The sequence below is a fragment of the Rhinoraja longicauda genome, chromosome 6 (assembly GCF_053455715.1).
Source record: "Rhinoraja longicauda isolate Sanriku21f chromosome 6, sRhiLon1.1, whole genome shotgun sequence".
Classification (NCBI taxonomy): Eukaryota; Metazoa; Chordata; class Chondrichthyes; order Rajiformes; family Arhynchobatidae; genus Rhinoraja; species Rhinoraja longicauda.
Window position 1 is genome coordinate 75,802,528 of NC_135958.1, and position 19,527 is coordinate 75,822,054.

At 42.3% G+C, this 19,527-nt stretch overlaps 1 protein-coding gene across 3 annotated transcripts in view; it reads right to left on the reverse strand.

Annotated features, from left to right (window-relative positions):
* Positions 1-1,410: 1,410 nt before the first annotated feature.
* afmid (arylformamidase) overlaps positions 1,411-19,527 on the reverse strand; it is a 40,211-nt gene continuing 22,094 nt past the window's right edge. For all 3 annotated transcript variants that reach the window (XM_078401362.1, XM_078401363.1, XM_078401364.1), the window contains 3 exons: positions 17,785-17,920; positions 6,644-6,748; positions 1,411-3,325 (listed from right to left, as the gene is read on the reverse strand). In XM_078401362.1, the coding sequence (XP_078257488.1) occupies positions 3,296-3,325; positions 6,644-6,748; positions 17,785-17,920 (271 nt within the window). In that variant the 3' untranslated portion in view covers positions 1,411-3,295. The remainder of the gene's footprint in view (positions 3,326-6,643; positions 6,749-17,784; positions 17,921-19,527) is intronic.

A 19,527-nucleotide genomic window follows, 5' to 3' on the forward strand; every position in this document is an offset into this window, starting at 1 on the left:
AGTGATAATGATGGAGGCGAGGGACTGCAGGATAAAGACACACAAAAGCACTGGGAGTAACTCTCCAGAGGGTCAGGTAGCATCTGTGGAGAACATGGACGGGTGACGTTTTATTAAGAAACATCTTGTGGGCCAATTGGATTTTGTACTCCAGACTTATCAGTAATAATTCAACTGAAGGTTCTGTGCTTTAAGTTTTTTTTTTAAATGGGTGGCTACAGTAATATCAAACATTTCCCCCCTGCATTCAGTTTTACTGGCATGTTTGGAAACAAAATAACGCAATTATAGATTAACATTCATCTTAGTTAGTTATCAGAAGATAAAATTCAATTTCAGAAAATTCTCAAAGGTATTTTTGTCTTTCCTCTTAAACCAATAAAGACACATGGCTGTTTAGAATCACCCTGAAAGAATAAATCTGACTTTTTAAAAAATAACTGGCAGGTCACTTTTACCTCACAAAATCAAAGGGCTTTAAGCACTAAACTATTTTAATCAGCAATGTGTTTACCTGTATATTAAATACTGGTTTCCAAAAATAGCTTTCTTACATACTTTTGGAATTTATGCACAGTAGTGTAAGATTTGATCTTCTACAGAGGGAGCAAAAGGTCTAGAAGAGTGAAACGCACACCTCCAGATTCAGGAACAGTTTCTTCCCAGCTGTTATCAGGCAACTATTAGATTGTGCACGTCGGTTTGATTGCATTAGTTGAAACAGGGTGGACCATGTGAAGGTCGCAATCTCCCACCCAATATGTGCCTGAAGTCCCGCAAACCCATCTGGCCTTCAGCCAAATCCCTGGAAGACTTTGATCCCAAGCTTGAGTGGCGCAGAGCCTGGAAAGATGCCAACACCAACAACGGAGAGGTCATCACAGACCCCACAGTGAAACCACCGGGATTTGACCTCCATCGCAAGCAATGGCTAACCCTGAACAGGATCCGCACCCTCCTTGCAAGAACAGCCCATCACCTGCACAAGTGGGGGATGACAGACACCCCTGCTTGCGACTGCGGATATCCAGACCAGACCATCCCACACACTGTGAATGACTGCTCACTGAGGCTTTTCCCTGGGTGGCATCAAGGCCATCCACCCAGCAACTGATGCTGCCCTGGCCTGGATGTCTACCCTTGACCTACAACTTTAGGCTGTGCATGTCATACGCAAGAAGAAGATCAGGCAATTGAATTATCCTACCACAACCAGAGACCGACACTGTATGGCTCGATTGTAATCATGTATTGTCTTTCTGCTGACTGGACAGCACGCAACAAAAGCTTTTCACTGTATCTCAGTACACGGGACAATAAACTAAACTGAAACTGAGTCAAAAATTGTCTTGGGGTCAATGATTCAGCTTGACACAAGTGTGATTTAGAGCAATTAGTTTTATTTGTCCACGCTCAATTAATACACGCCTATATTAAAATAATTGTCTTCACAATTTCCAACACAAAATTGAAACAAGGTGCATTCATAGCCTCTTTCATGTTGCATTAAAATGAACATAACTTACTAAATCAAGGTATCGCAGACAATAGCATCACAAAAATCAGGCATTTTAGAGGAATTAATTTCATCAAAATATGTGACTCTTTGAATGGAAGCTCAAAAAACACTCGTGGTCGAAGTCTGGTCATCTCCTACCAGTGGGGTGTGTTGTAAATTAACATATCTTCCAGGGTGCAAGACTGCATATTAGACAACTTTTTATTTTCTTGATTCGATTCAAAATTATTTCTGGAGAATTACTGCAGTGGGATAACATAGAACTAGCGTGAACAAGTGATCGATGCTTGCCATGGACTCGGTCGGCCGAAAGGCCTGATTCTAAGCTGTATCCCTAAACTAAACATATTACTGCGGTACGGTTGCAATGTTGTACTGTGATTAATGTTAAATAGTGGTATCTTATTTAACATCAAAATACTATTCTTGATATATGAAAGCATTTTCCATTACTGCATACAAATGGCTAGATGTAAGAATGCCTAGCATTATTCCTGCAGCAAGAAGATAACAATAATTTAGTTTTACAGATACAGCATGGAAACAGACCCTTTGGTTCACCGAGTCCACACCGACCTTTGATCACCCATTCACATTGGTTCTATGTTATCCCGCTTTTGCATCCACTCCCTACACACTAGGGCTAATTTTACAGTGGCCAGATAACCTACAAACCCACACGTCTTTTGGGATGTGGAAGGAAACTGGAACACCCAGCGGAAACCCACGCGGTCGCAGGGAGGAGGAGCAAACTCCGCACAGACAGCACCCATGGTCAGGATCGATCTCTGGCGCTGTGAGGCAGCAACTCTGCCGCCCTTGTTTGCTTTGCAATCGCACCCGCAGAAGAAACACATTACATTATGGTAGAAAAGTGCTGGAAATGCGAACTGAAGGTGGGTTTCTTTTTTCACAGAAGTATTTTTTCTACAGATATGAGATAAGTGAAAAATGATAGTAAACTTCAAACAGCCAGCCACACATTGAAAAACAAGGACACCCAAGGACCATTTGGTGGGCCAACAGATGTGAATCGCACGATTTCTTGAGAACCTATTAAGGCCCACAACCATAAATGGATATACTAAAATCAAGTGTTATGCTGCTGTGTGCGTGATTGGATGTGTAAACAGGCCCAGTTAAAGAGGCTCTAAAACCAGTTAGTTTAAGGCACATGGTTTAATATGGACAAGTCTGATTACCTATACACATCAAAGCTGAGATTACATAACTAATAAAGACACAAGGAACTGCAGAGGCTGCAATCTTGAGCAAAACACAAGTGTTGGAGTAATTCAGCAGATCAGGCAACACAGTGTTTGTGAAGGGAATGGCTAGGGTGACATTGCAGTTTGGGACCCTTCGTCAGACTGATAAAGCCAATGAAATCAACGACTTCTGCATGGGTGCAGAAGGTTGCTCCAATGCAGTCGTCAATGTAGTAAATAGTTGGGGAATGGTGCCAATGTTTGTTTGGAACAGGACCGAAGAAGAATCCTGACCTGAAACGTTACCTATCCATTCAGAGCTGTTCCTGACCTGTTGAGTTACTCCTGCAGCCTGTGTTATACATTACTGATCATTGGAGTGGGTACAGCTAAAGTTTAAATAACTAAATATTACAACCATTTCATTTATAACTTGCATTTTTGAGAACAAATAATTTGAATTATTGTGCATGCTCATGATTCGACTAGACCAGTAGGTGATGTCAGAACTTCATTGAACTTGATTGGGAACTGTGAAGCATTACCTAAAGGTTTTGTAGTTCATTGTTCATTTCCTAGTCACCATTTTTAACAGAACCTAAAAGAAACACACATGATATTAGATTACCACTCTGAATTATATGTTTCTGAACTACATAAAAATGTCTGTCATTTAAAACAAAAGTCTGCCCCTGGAACTTATGAACTTTAAAAAAACCTCATGTATGAAATAGATTTTGTATTCATCACAATTTTTGGGGGATATTTTATAAATTACTAGACCGTAGATCCATTGGGCCCAAACCTCTCCTGCATTGGTGCAGCACCGTCTGCTCCCCCCCCCCTCCCCTTCCCTCTCCCCCTCCCCCTCTCTCTCCAACCCCCTCTCTCTCCAACCCCCCTCCCCTCCCCCCTACATCCCTCTCAAACCCCCTTATCCTCCCACCCTCCCCCCTCCCTCACTAGGAGATAGATTTAAACTTTAAAATGTGAATAACTAAAAATATAACCGATTTCCATTAGCACCAAGGGGACGACTGTGAGTAAGGTGGGCCTAAAATTGTCACGCTATCGTGTGCCGTTTTGGCTGTAATTTAGGAACAAACAAACAAACAAACGAGTTTTAGTATATAGATGGCATGGCCTTGGAGTCTTACTTTCTCAATTTCAGAACAAGTCTGACTGTGGAGGATGTTGATAGGTGTGAAGTGAGCTGTTCCCTTCCCGTTTTGGGGAGTGGAACATAGCTGATGGATAAAGGTGCATGTGTTCTTCGCTAGCCATAAGCAAGACTATCGGTTTTAATGAGGTTTTTCTGGAGATCAATTTGCAGCAAATGCACATGCCCTTGGAAGTCTAGTTCTTGCAAAATCTCATCAAGGATATGACTTCAAAACTGCATAATATATATATTTTTTATTTCTTATATTTCACAGAAATAATAAGGCATGTTGATTAATAGTTGTACCAGTTCAATGACAAAATAATCTAATCTAGAAAACTAATATGAACATATAGAAGTAGTTAGCACCAGTCTTATGGAGGCAAGATTCCTTAGTGGTCCTGTTTTGTTTCCATTTGCTGTAACCTAACATTTTGAGGTTTAATAGCAATGCAGATAGAATAATTGTTTAGAAATAAAAATAAAGAATCTATCTAATTTAATGGGGTGGCACATTTCTTTTAGAGATACAGATTCTTTAGAGAGCGATTAGGCTCACCAAGTCAATATCTTTAGTCAGAGGTGGTGAATCTGTGGAATTAATTGCCACAGACGACTGTGGAGGCCAAGTCATTGGGTATTTTTAAGGTGGAGATTGACAGATTCTTGATTAGCAAGGGTGTTAAGGGTTCTAGGGAGAAGGCAGGAGAATGGGGTTGAGAGGGAAAGATAGATCAGCTATGATTGAATGGTGGAGGAGACTCGTTGGGCCGAATGGCCTACTTCTGCTCCTATGACTTATTTGTAAATTTGTAAAAAACCTTTATTGTCACTACACAAAGTACAGCGAAATTAAAGCAGTCCAGATGATGCAATCACACACAGCAGACAGTACAAAGGATAAACCTTTATCCATAACAAGCTAAACCTAATCTACTGAATTAAACAAACTGACCTCTAATACAATATAGACAAAACAATTACAATACGGTCGAGGCAGTGTACAGTGCAATCAAGACAGCAAGTTATTGCACAGCAATGAGAGCTAACATATTGCAAGTGCCGTTTAAAAAGAATAAAAAATAAAAGAAATAATGTAATTAAATATAAGGTGCGGTCGGTTGTAACATGTAATAAGTTTAGCAAATGTTAACAATATAAGTGCAGTAGAATGTAAACTTGTATTAAATTGAGGCTTATGTTTTCTGACAAGTAACTGACAGTGTTCCGATCAGTTCCGTTCCTTCCCTTCAGTTTTATGTGAGTGTCTGGCAGTGTTCAGCTCACGTATGACACTGGGGTAGAAACTGTTCTTGAGTCTATTAGTCCGTGATGTAATGGACCTGAACCGTCTACCAGAGGGCAGCAGTTGGAGCAGCTGATGACCAGGGTGGGAAGGATCCCTCAGGATGTTAGCTGCTCTGCTGAGGCAGCGGAGGGAGTAAAGTTCCTCTAGAGAGGGCAGTGGGCAACCAATGATTTTCTTTGCAGAGTTGATGACCCTCTGAAGGGCTTTCTTGTTTGCCTCTGAGCTGCTGGTGTACCACATAGAAATACAGTACGTCAGCACACTCTCGATGGTGCAACGGTAGAAAGTCACTAGCAGCTGCTCTTGCAGGTTGTTCTTCCTGAGGATCCTCAGAAAGTAGAGCCGCTGCTGTGCCTTTTTGACTGTCGCTATGGTGTTTGTGGTCCAGGAGAGATCCTCAGCAATATGCGTGCCCAGGAACTTGAAGGCAGGGACCCTTTCCACACAAACCCCGCTGATATGCAGTGGTGTGTAGCCCATATTGCGTCTTCGGAAGTCTATTATGAGTTCTTTTGTCTTGGAAGGATTCAGAGCCAGATTGTTTTCCGCACACCATCCTATCAGTTTTTGGACTTCATCTCTGTAGGCTGTCTCGTCATCTCCTGAGACGAGTCCAACCACAGTCGTGTCATCCGCAAACTTGATGATGGCGTTGGTAGGATGAGTGGGGGTGCAGTCATGGGTGTAAAGGGCGTAGAGAAGAGGGCTCAACACGCATCCTTGTGGGCAGCCGGTGCTGATTGTGAGAGTGGAGGATGTGTGAGGGCCTAATCTGATCATCTGGGGCCGATTGGTCAGGAAGTCCTCAGGAAGAACTGCCCAATGATCACCCGTTCACACTAGTTCTATGTTATCCCACTTTCTCTCCCACTTCCTATACACTAGGGGAAACCTACAAGGACAAATTAACCTCCAAATGTGCGCATCTTTTGGGATGTGGGAGGAACCCCAATAGAGTTTGAGGGTTCACTGGGAGAACGGGCAGACGCCACACAGATAGCATCTGCCAGCACAGGATTGAACCCAGCTCTCAGACGCTGCGAGGCAGCAGCTATCCCAGTTGCGCCGCTGTACCACCCCATAAACTTTACCGATATACAGGAGTACTTGTATTTATACTGTGTTAGCTGAGTTTCAACGGGACTTTTATCGTGGTCTTTCCTTTAACTGCATGTATGAAATCGTTTTTGTCTTCATCACAGTCCTTCAGTTTATCTGTTTAAATTACAAATTACGGTCATAACCTAGAAGCCCCAGTTTATTAATGCCAGAGAAAAACTAGCAAGGAGGCTGATTGACTGCAAGTTGTAAAATTGGTACAAGCCAAATTTATGACGATGGGTCAGAATGATTTTTCTCCACCAAAATAGCTCAAATGAAATTGCAATTTAATTCAGCAAGACAAAGATGACAAGAGACATAAAATACTCTGAAATGTTTTTAACCTGTGTTAGAACATAATTCTCTTCCACCAGTTTCTCTATAATATCGAAATGATCCCGATTTGATATATCTTGAAAGGATGCATTGAATCCAGCAGCCTTAACAGCCTGCAAGAACAAACAGTTCAAATTAACGTAATGTAAACACCCATTCATCCTTCTGCGGAATAAATTCATTGATGAACTCTTCACTCTCAAATGATTCAAACACTTCAGAATGATAGTGTCGCAGGAATTCTCCCAGCCTCTTAGCTTAAAGGACTAACCTACAGAGTATTTTATTCTTTAATTCATTGACAGTAATGCACTTCCCTAATTGTCCATGTAAAGAACTGGTGAGCCACTTTCCTAAAATTCTTTTAGTGTCATTGGGTAAGGAGTTCTAGTTATTAGACCCAGCTACAATGAAATAACATATAAAGAAGGCCACAACAAGAGCATTAGATGCAATTCACTAAATTGGAGGAAATGCAGTTAAATCATCTGGAAGGTTAGTTTGGGTCACTGAATGGTGGGAAGGGAAGTGGTAAAAGTTTATATGTTATGCCTCCTTTCATTGCATGCTAAGTGCTAAGAGAAGGGGAGCGACAGGTGATGATGAAAGGGTGGAGAAGAGGAAAAAATGTGTCAGCTAGTGAAATCCATTTGGAGGTGGTGAAAATTATGCTGTGATCCATTAAAGGCAACACTATGGCACAATCGATAAGGAAGCTGTCTCACAGTCCAGCAACTGGGTTTGATCCTGAAGCCTAAAGTTTACAGGTCCACCCTCTGACAACATGGGTTTCCACCCACATCCCTGAGAGATGTTGTTTGGCTGGTTCATTTCTGCTTGTGGGTGGGTGGTAGTGAATCAGAGTGGCATTGATAAGTATACAGGAGAGAATAGGTTACATGGAATGGAACTAATGCTCTGAGAACCAGTGGGTCAAATAGTTTATTTCTGTGTAATTAGGAAATATGAACATGGGGTGGAAGGTGAAGACTCAGGTTCAATCCTGACTAGACCACTGTCCTTATGGAGTTTGTGTGTTCTTCCTGTGTCTGCATGGGTTTTCTCCGGGTGCTCCGGTTTCCTCCAATGCTCCAAAGACGTGCAGGTTTGTAGGTTAATTGTCTTCTGTAAATTGTCCCTCGTGTGTAGGATAAAGCTAGTGTATGGGTGATTGCCGGTCGGCGCGGTCTCTGTGGGCCAACGGGCCTGTTTCCACGGTATATCTGTAAGCTGCACTCTAAGCAAGGAGAACTCTCTCTGAATTCTCTCTGAATTCTATCTGAGAGGTGGAGTTGAGAGTGGAGAGAGCCACATTTGAGAACCCGGTGATAGAAACAGAAAATAGGAGCAGGTGCAGGTCACTTGATCCCTTTAAACCAGCTTTGCCACTGAATACTAACATGGCTGATCTTCTGTCTCAATAACACATCCTGACTTCCTCCTCATACCCCATGATGTAATTTGCATTTATAAATTTATCTGTGCCCTTAAAAATATTCAGCAACTTAGCCACTCACCCCTCTGCGGTCCCAAATTGAAAAGGTTCACTATCCTCTGAGTGAAAACAATTCTCCTCATCTCAGTTATAAATCTCTTGCATTGTTTTTTGAGACTGTGATCCATCATTCTAGACACCCTAGCCAGGGGAAATATCCTTCCCATATCTAGTCCTAGCCCTGTCAGAATTAAGCATGTTTCAGTTTCCCCCCTTATTATTTTTAAATTGTATTTTCCCTGGAGCATCAGAGGCTGAGGGAATACTTGACAGAGCGTGGTGGGTGCCAGGAATGTGCTGCCAGGAATGGTGGTTGAGCCAGATACGATAGTGGCATTTAAGAGGTTTTTGGATAGACACGTGGATATGCAGGGAATGGAGGGATATGAATTCTGTGGAGTTAGATAAAAGATGGTCTTGGCATCATGTTTGGTGCAGACATTGTGGTGGAAGTAGATACGACCATGGCATTTAAGAGGCTTTTGGATGGGCACATGGATATGCAGGGAAGTGAGGGATATTGATCACATACAGGCAGAGGGGATTTGTTTAACTCGGCATTACGTTCAGCATTGTACATTGTTAGCTGCAGGGCCTGTTCCTGTGCTGTACTGTTCTATGTTCTGGAGAATACAAATCTCGTCGACCGAAGCTCCTCTCATATAGCAGTCCGGCCATCCAGAAATCAGTCTGATGAACCTTTGTTTGTATTCTGTCTGTGGCGTATATAAATTTTCTTCAGTAAGGACACTCACTGTTTTTTATTGATCACAATATTGTGGTCTTACCAGACAGTCTCAAATCCTCTTGCTACAAAAGCCAACATATTATTTGATTTTCTTTAACTATTGCACATTTGCTTTTTAATAGTGGTCAATGTGTAAGACCATCCAACTGTCTTTGTACATCAACATCCTAATCTAACACCATTTAAATTGTACAGTATCTTTCTGATTTTCCAACCAAAGTGGGTAGTTTCATATTTATCCATATTGTACTTAATCTATAGTTCGTGTTCATTTGCTCATTCTCATAAAATCACTCACAATTCATGGCTCGATGAATTTATTGTTTCTGTGTTATACAATAAATCCTTATTGTAACGGACCATGGGGGAGAGGGGGATGGGGTGATGTCCGTTATTGCAATTGTCCACTATAACCGAGGAAGGGATTATCATTGTATAAGTAGTAGAAACAAGGAGCTGCAGATGCCGGTTAATACACAAATGGATGCAAAATGCAGGAGTAACTCAGCAGGTCAGGCAGCATCTCTGGAGAACGTGGATAGGTGACGTTTCGAGTGGAGACCCTTCTTAAGACTCTCGGTCTGGAACTGGGCCTGGAATCTATGCGAGTTGCCACAGAAGGCTGTAGAGGCCAAGTCAATGGATATTTTTAAGGGAGAGATAGATAGATTCTTGATTAGTACAGATGTCAGGGGTTATGGGGAGAAAGCAGGAGGTTGGGGTCAGGATAGAGAGTTAGATCAGCCATGATTGAATGTTGGAGTAGACTTGATTGACCGATTTGTCTAATTCTGCTCCTATTACTTATGACCTTATGAGTTAACGGCCCAGGCCTGCAGCCACTCTGAGATATCCTTGGCCCTAGGACCAGGGAGGCAATGTACCAATGTGGAGCTATAAATAATGTGCTGGAGGAACTCAGTAGATCAGGCAACATGTGAAGAGGGAATGGACAGGCGACATTTCAGGTCAAGTCCCTTCTTCAGACTTCCAGTGCAAGTCTCTTGCCAGTACCAAACTGGAGTCTCTTTTAGTCATACAGCGTGGAAATAGGCCCTTCGGCTCAACTTGCCCATGCCAACCAACATGTTCCATCGACACTAGTCCCACCTGCCTGTGTTTGGCCCATACCTGCCCTGCCCTCTCCATGTACCTGCCTAATTGTTTCTTAAGCGTTCCAATAGTCCCTGCCTCAACTACCTGCTATGGTAGCTCGTTCCGTACACCCACCACCCTTTGTGTGAAAAGGTTACCTCTCAAATTCCTATTAAACCTTTCCTCCTTCACCTTAAACCTATGTCCTTTGGTTCTCAATTTAGAACTGGATTTTACACCCACAGAAACACCAATCTGCCTCTCTTTCAATAGAATACTCAGCCAGCATTGCATTATCGGTCTTCTTATCCTGTTACAACCCTTCCTTCCAAAATCTGCATTTAAGACCCCTCTTCAGGCAGTTGCACCTATCACTTCATCTGACTTTTCAGTTCTGTACTGAAAGGTTCTGAATTGGATGTAGAGCACAAAGTAATCTGCCTGATGTCTGACTACCACCATGTTGCTGTTTCTGCAATCTTGCTGCATGGAAACGGATTGTTGTTTCCTTGTAATCCAACAGTGAATCCACTCCAGCATCTCTGGGCACAGCGCTGAGTGTTATTACCTCACAGATCCAGCAATCATCTGCTGTCTGCGGAGTTTGCACATTCTTCCTATGATCAAATGGCTTCCCCCAGGTGTTCTGGTTTCCTCCAACATCCCAAACACATGCTGTTCAGTTAATTGGCTGTTAGAAATTGCCCCCAGTGTGTGGTGGGAGTGTGTTGATGAAAATACAAGAGAGAATAAGTTACAGAGAAATAAATGAGGGAAGGAGACAGATGGAAATGCAATGTGGGCTGACAAGGACTAACTAGGTGAAATGGTTTCAACAGACAATAGACAATGGGTGCAGGAGTAGGCCATTCAGCCCTTTGAGCCAGCACCACCATTCACTGTGATCATGGCTGATCATCCACAATCAGTACCCCGTTCCTGCCTTCTCCACATATCCCTTGACTCCGCTATCTTTAAGAACTCTCTCTTGAAAGCATCCAGAGAATTGGCCTCCACTGCCTTCTGAGGCAGAGAATTCCGCAGATTTACAACTCCCTGAGTGAAAAAGTTTTTCCTCAGAAATGGCCGCCCCCTTATTTTTAAACTGTGGCCCCTGGTTCTGGACTCCCCCAACATCAGGAACATGTTCCTGCCTCTAGCGTGTCCAATAATAATCTTATATGTTTCAATAAGATCACCTCTCTCCTTCTAAATTCCTGAACCTGGGTCTTGGCGCTCTTTTTAGACTGTCTTTTCCTGTGACTCACCTTCTTTGTTACGGACTTTCAAGCCAATGGTCTCTTCTCCGCTTCTGCTTAAGAAACCCTCCAAGCTCCACATAAGGACTAGGACCGGGTCTTGGCGCTCTTTTTAAACTATCTTTCCCTGTGACTCACCTTCTTTGTCACGGACTTTCAAGTCAATGGTCTCTTCTCTCTGCTTCTGCTTACTACTTCTCCAAGCTCCACGTAAGGACTAGTTCCTTCTAGAGGTTTTGTGGTAAAGCTTAATATTCTCTCCTTGGTATTTGGGCAGACTTGGGTTGATTTCTCTGCAACACCGAAGATTGCAGGGAGTCCTGATAGAAGTATACAAAATTATAAGAGGCATAGAAAGGGTAGACAGTCAGAACCTTTTTCCCAGGATGGAAAAATCAAATACTAGAGAGCATAGCCTTAAGGTGTGAGTGACAATGTTTAAAGATGTGCAGAGCATGTTTTTTAATTATTACTATTTACTACACAGAGGGTGATGATTGGAACAAATTGCTGAGGGTGGTGTTTGAGGCGGATATGATAGTGGCATTTAAGAGACATTTGGATAGGCACATTGACATGCTGGGAATGAAGGAATATTGATGATAAGCAAGCAGATGAAAGATGGTCTCGGCATCATGTTTGGCATTGACGTTATGGGCTGAAGAGCCTGTTCTTACGCTGTACTTCTCTATGTTCTATGTTCTGGTTTTCTTATCCCTTCATGAGACTGCACCTGTGTGGGATTAATACCATCTTTTTGTATCACACCATACACCAGAGTTTAAAATCAGGAGAGGAATCGATCGGGTGGATGCACAGTCTCTTGCCCAGAGTAGGTGAATCGAGGACCAGAGGGCATAGGTTTAAGGTGAAAGAGAAACAATTTAACAGGAATCTGAGGGGTAACTTTCTCCACACAAAAGCTACTAGAGGAGGTAGATGAGGCAAGGACTATCCCAGCGCTGAAGAAACAGTTAGATAGGCACATGGATAGGACAGCTTTGGAGGGATATAGCTCAAACATGGGCAGCTGGGACCAGTGTAGCTGAGACATGACATGGCCATGCTTAGCTGGTGTGGGCAAGTTGGGCCGAAGGGCCTGTATCCACATTGTATCACTCTATATCCCTTGGATGAAGGGATTAAAAGTACCATTAGCAAATTTGCAGATGGTACAAAGCTGGATGGTAGTGTGAACTGTGAGGAAGATGCTATGAGGTTGCAGGGTGACTTGGACAGGTTGTGTGAGTGGGCGGATGCATGGCAGATGCAGTTTAATGTGGATAAGTGTGAGGTTATCCACTTTGGTGGTAAGAATAGGAAGGCAGATGATTATTATCTGAATGGTGTCAAGTTAGGAAAAGGGGATGTACAACGAGATCTGGGTGTCCTAGTGCACCAGTCACTGAAAGGAAGCATGCAGGTACAGCAGGCAGTGAAGAAAGCCAATGGAATGTTGGCCTTCATAACAAGAGGAGTTGAGTATAGGAGCAAAGAGTTCCTTCTGCAGTTGTACAGGGCCCTAGTGAGTCCGCACCTGGAGTACTGTGTGCAGTTTTGGTCTTCAAATTTGAGGAAGGATTTTCTTGCTATTGAGGGTATGCTAGGTTAATTCCCGGAATGGCGGGACTGTCGTATGTTGAAAGACTGGAGCGACTAGGCTTGTATAAACTGGAATTTGGAAGGATGAGAGGGGATCTTATCAAAACATATAAGATTATTAAGGGGTTGGACACGTTAGAGGCAGAAAACATGTTCTCAATGTTGGGGGAGTCCAGAACCAGGGGCCACAGTTTAAGAATAAGGGGGTAGGCCATTTAGAACGGAGATGAGGAAAAACTTTTTCAGTCAGAGAGTTGTAAATTTGTGGAATTCTCTGCCTCAGAAGGCAGTGGAGGCCAATTCTCTGAATGCATTCAAGAGAGAGCTAGATAGAGCTCTTCAGGATAGCGAAGTCAGGGGGTATGGGGAGAAGGCAGGAACGGGGTACTGATTGAAAATGATCAGCCATGATCACATGGAATGGTGGTGCTGGCTCGACGGGCCGAATGGCCTACTTCTGCACCTATTGTCTATGACACACCAGGTCCTGACAAATCTGTTGCTTCTTTCCGGTGACTGGGGTAGAAATTACATTTCCAGTAATTAATCGGAGCTCATGGCTGAGAGAGGACACTGGCCCAAGGAATTCTGCAGTGAATGTATTTTCTTTATTTGCTAATAATCAAAACAGCATTAGTTTCTACACCCTGACAACTTTATATATCTGCCCAGAAATTCTGTTGCATGGCAAAATAATTTTATGTTCAAAACAATCAAATAATATTTAAAACCTAATTCTGTGTGTGCACTTAGCACAACTCATGAAATTGCTCAGAACACAAAGTGCCGGAGTAACTCAGCGGGGCAGGCAGAGTCTCGGGAGGACATGGATAGGTGACATTTCAGGTCTGGACCCGTCTTCAGTGTTGTAGTGGGGAGAGAAAGCTGGAAAAGATTGTAGTGGGGGAGAGAAAGCTGGAAAAGAGGCGGAGATGGGACCAAGCCTGGCAAGCACTGGTTGGATACAATCTGCTATCTAGCTTTAAAAGAGAAATTCACATTTTCCCCATGTCAGTATAATTGCTTTTAGAAAACCCATAGCAATTCTAGCCACAGAAATTATTATGTTCACAAACACCAATATCAAGCTATATCACCCACCTAATTCCACTCTACCTTTTTACCGTTGAACATTACAATTGCTCCATGGGGTCTAGATTCTGATTTAAAGCAGTTAATACATTGCTAAATGAAAAAAATGATTTTTCAATCAATCATAATGAAATTTTTCCACAATCCTCCTGTGCTATGCCACAAAATGACAGTACTCCATTTATGTGATTGTCTAGACTGCCATTCTGTAGATTTACAATAGATTACATTTTAGATCATTTTTCTACATTAAGAGAAAATTGCTGTGCAAAAACATTATAACATATAACAACTACAGCATGGAAACAGGCCTGTCCGGCCCTACCAGTCCACGCCGACCATTCTCCCTGACCTAGTCTCATCTACCTGCACTCAGACCATAACCCTCCAATCCCCTCCTATCCATATACCTATCCAATTTACTCTTAAATAATAAAATCGAGCCAGCCTCCACCACTTCCACCGGAAGCCCATTCCATACAGCCACAACCCTCTGAGTAAAGAAGTTCCCCCTCATGTTACCCCTAAACCTTTGTCCCTCAATTCTGAAGCTATGTCCCCTTGTTGGAATCTTCCCCACTCTCAAAGGGAAAAGCCTACCCACGTCAACTCTGTCCGTCCCTCTCAAAATTTTAAAAACCTCTATCAAGTCCCCCCTCAACCTTCTACGCTCCAAAGAATAAAGACCCAACCTGTTCAACCTCTCTCTGTAGCCTAAGTGCTGAAACCCAGGCAACATTCTAGTAAATCTCCTCTGTACCCTCTCCATTTTGTCGACATCCTTCCTATAATTTGGCGACCAGAACTGCACACCATACTCCAGATTTGGCCTCACCAATGCCCTGTACAATTTCAACATTACATCCCAACTTCTATACTCGATGCTCTGATTTATAAAGGCAAGCATACCAAACGCCTTCTTCACCACCCTATCCACATGAGATTCCACCTTCAGGGAACAATGCACAGTTATTCCCAGATCCCTCTGTTCCACTGCATTCCTCAATTCCCTACCATTTACCCTGGACGTCCTATTTTGATTTGTCCTACCAAAATGCAGCACCTCACACTTATCAGCATTAAACTCCATCTGCCATCTTTCAGCCCACCCTTCCAAAAGGCCCAAGTCTCTCTGTAGACTTTGAAAATCTACCTCACTATCAACTACTCCACCTATCTTAGTATCATCTGCATATTTACTAATCCAATTTGCCACACCATCATCCAGATCATTAATGTAAATGACAAACAACAGTGGACCCAACACAGATCCTTGGGGCACTCCACTTGACACTGGCCTCCAACCTGACATACAATTGTCAACCGTTACCCTCTGGTATCTCCCATTCAGCCATTGTTGAATCCATCTTGCAACCTCACTATTAATACCCAACGATTTAACCTTCTTAATCAACCTTCCATGTGGAACCTTGTCAAATGCCTTACTGAAGTCCATATAGACAACATCCACAGCCTTGCCCTTATCAATTTCCCTGGTAACCTCTTCAAAAAATTCAAGAAGATTAGTCAAACATGACCTTCCAGGCACAAATCCATGTTGACTGTTTCTAATCAGGCCTTGATTATCCAAATAATTATATATATTGTCCCTAAGTATCTTTTCCATTAATTTTCCCACCACAGACGTCAAACTAATAGGTCTATAATTGCTAGGTTTACTTTTAGAACCTTTTTTAAACAAAGGCACAACATGCGCAATGCGCCAATCTTCTGGCACCATCCCTGTTTCTAATGACGTTTGAAATATTTCCGTCATAGCCCCTGCTATTTCTGCACTAACTTCCCTCAATGTCCTAGGGAATATCCTATCAGGACCTGGAGACTTATCCACTTTTATATTCTTCAAAAGTGTCCGTACCTCCTCTTCTTTAATCCTCCTAATTTCCATCACTACTCTACTTGTTTCGCTTACCTCACATAATTCAATATCCTTCTCCTCGGTAAATACCGAAGAAAAGAGATTGTTTAATATCTCCCCCATTTATTCCGGCTCAGCACATAGCTGTCCACTCTGACTCTCTAATGGACCAATTTTATCCCTCACTATCCTTTTGCTATTGACATATCTGTAGAACCCCTTGGGGTTTACTTTTACATTACTTGCCAAAGCAGCCTCATATCTTTTTTTCGCTTTTCTAATTTCCTTTTTAAGATTCCTTTTACATTCTTTATATTCCTCAAGAACCTCATTTACTCCCTGCCGCTTATATTTATTGTATATCTCCCTCTTTTTCCGAACCAAGTGTCCAATTTCCCTGGAAAACCATGGCTCTTTCAAATTATTATTCTTTCCTTTCCACCGAACAGGGACATAAAGACTCTGTACTCTCAAAATTTCACCTTTAAATATCCTCCATTTCTCTATTATATCCTTTTCATAAAACAACAATTTCCATTTCATTCCTTTTAAATCCTTTCTCATCTCCTCAAAATTAGCCTTTCTCCAATCCAAAATCTCAACCCTTGGTCCAGATTTGACCTTCTCCATAATGATATTGAAACTAATGGCATTATGATCACTAGACCCAAAGTGCTCCTCAACACATACCTCCGTCACCTGACCCATCTCATTTCCTAACAGGAGGTCCAACACTGCCCCTTCTCTGGTAGGCACCTCTACGTATTGCTGCAAAAACCTATCCTGCACACATTTTACAAACTCCAAACCATCCAGCCCTTTAACAGAATGTGATTCCCAGTCTATATACGGAAAATTGAAATCACCCACAATCACCACTCTGTGCTTACTACTAATATCTGCTATCTCCTTACATATTTGCTCTTCCAATTCTCGTTCCCTATTTGGCGGTCTATAATACACCCCTATAAGTGTTGCTAAACCTTTCTCATTTCTGAGTTCCACCCAAACAGCCTCCTTAATCGAGCCTTCTAGTCTGTCCTGCCAAAGCACTGCTGTGATATCCTCCCTGACAAGCAATGCAACACCCCCACCTCTTGCCCCTCCGATTCTATCACATCTGAAACAATGAAATCCTGGAATATTTAATTGCCAATCGCAACCCTCCTGCAACCATGTTTCACTGATCGCCACAACATCATACTTCCAGATGTCAATCCAGGCTCTAAGCTCATCCACCTTTCTTACAATGCTCCTAGCATTAAAATATACACATTTAAGGGACCCATCATTTCTTATTCTCAGTTTATTTCTTTTCCCTTCTTTCTCTCCTACATATTGGGTCTGAGTGTTTCCCTTTTCTGCCTCCTGCCTCACACACTGCCTATTAGCTATCTGTGTTTGAGTCCCTCCCCCCAACCATACTAGTTTAAAGTCTCCGCAGTTATTTTAGCAAATCTCCCCACCAGGATATTGGTTCCCCTCGGGTATCATAAGGGAAAGAAAAATTCCCTTTTTAATATTACACAGCTCAATAGTGTGTGGGTTTGTTTAAGGGGGGGGGGGATGGACAGAATACATTGGAGTCTCCAGTATCATCATTTAAGTAAATAATTGCTTTTGTTTCTCAGAAATCTCTATGTTTTTCACTAGACCAAGTGGACCCGTTGGGCCCAAACTACTCCTGCATTGGTCTAAAGGACTACCACCTCTGTGAAGATTCCCAAATAGTTCAAAATCTGCACAAATAGCACCTCGTATGAGATGAAAAAATTGGGGCCAATGGAAATGAAATGTTATACAAATATCTGTAGACACCAGAATAAGCAGATGATGGAACCTTGAGCAAAACTCAAAGTGCTGGAGTAACTCAGTGGTTAGGCAGCATCTGTGGAGGGAATGAATAGATGATGTGTAGAAAAAGGACCCTTCTTCAGACTTTTATTAAAGTATATCCTTTAAATGAAATCAAAGTGTACCTGGTAATATTCCTGTGATTGTCTCCTAAATTCATTTGAATCATGCTGAGCCACAGCAACCACAATCTCAGAGTTCTTATCCACTCCTTTCATGGCATTTACAAACACCATTGGGCTGTTTCGGACAGCATCGTCCCTGTGATTTAAAAAAAATCACATTTAGCCAACCTAATCCAGTATAATTACACCAATGTCATCCTCCTGACAGAGTGGAAAATTGCGCAGATATTTCTGTTCAGAACATGCAGGACAAATCAAATCCACCTAATTAGTCGATGATCAGCAAAGCAATGGAATTTGTTATTAATAGTGCTACCAAGCAGCATTTATGAACCAATAATGACAGCCTGGACTGTTGAAAATGGAGCCGAAATCTGGCGACTAATGCATATGGACTCAGTGGGATGTTTCTATGCAAGGGGTACTTCATCGGGGATTGTCTTTATGTATAGCAGTAATCTCACGGAACTATATGCAAAAAATATATTTCACTGTACCTATGGTACACGTGACAATAAGAGAACCATTGAACTCAGAACATGAAGCATTCTACACCTGTCTGCAGCAAGATATGGCATGGGCTGATAAGTAGCAAGAAACATTCTCACCACAAATGTGAGGTGATGACCATCTCCACCAAGAGGGAGTCAAACCTACTCTTGATGTTCAATTGGATTAACATTGCCAAGTTACCCACCATCAATTTCCTGGAGGTCACTATTGACCAGAAACTCAGCTGGTTCACCAGCACACTAAGGCTACAAGATTGGGTCAGAGTTTTGTTTAGTTTAGTGATATAGCATCGAAACAGGCTATTTGAGCTATCGAGTTCACACTGACCATAAATTACCCGTACACTAGTTCTATATTATCCCACTTTCACATCCTTCACGTTCAGGGCAATTTACAGAAGCCAATTAACCTACAAGTCTGTATGCCTTTGGAATGTGGGAGGCAACCGGTGCACACGGAGAAAACCCACGCGGTTACAGGGAAAACATACAAACTGCACAGACAGCACTCATAATCAGGATCGAACCCAGGTGTCTGGTGCTGTGAGACAGCAGTTCTACCACTGCTCCGGTGTGCCGCCCTAAGAGGTTGTGTAATTTTGTGCAGCTAGTGCATTGCTTCCTAACAGTGCAAAGCCTTTGCAAAGTCAAAAAGGAACAAGTATGACTGTGACAGAATACTCTCCACATTCCTGAAAGAGTGCACCTCAAACGACAATCATGAAGCTTAACACCAATCAGGACAAACAGCCCGATCAATTGGTACTAGTCCACCACATTTATTCCCTTGCAACAGGTCAGCAGTGTGTACCCAGCATTTTAGTTACTCACCTAAGCCTATCAAACAGCATCTCCTGACATGCTATCTGTAACACCAAGTAGGACGAAGGCTTCAGATGCATGGGAACACCATTACCTAGATATTCCCTGCCAAGCTGCACACCATTCAGACTTGGAAATACATCGCCATTCCTCCTTCATCACAAGGGTCTAAATCCCAGCACTCCCTGATTGCATTGTGTACTTTCACCAGAAGTAGTTAAGAAGGTGTCTTCCCACCCCTTCATGGATAATACATGCTGGCGTTGCCAGATCTCAAAAATGAATAACTAAGTGAAAGTATAAGAATGTCTAGTGCATTACTATTGTCTGGTTATCTGTCTATTTATTTGTTTGCTTTTTTATATATTCAAATTTTCATTGATTGAATCATTGAATTTATTTGTCTGTT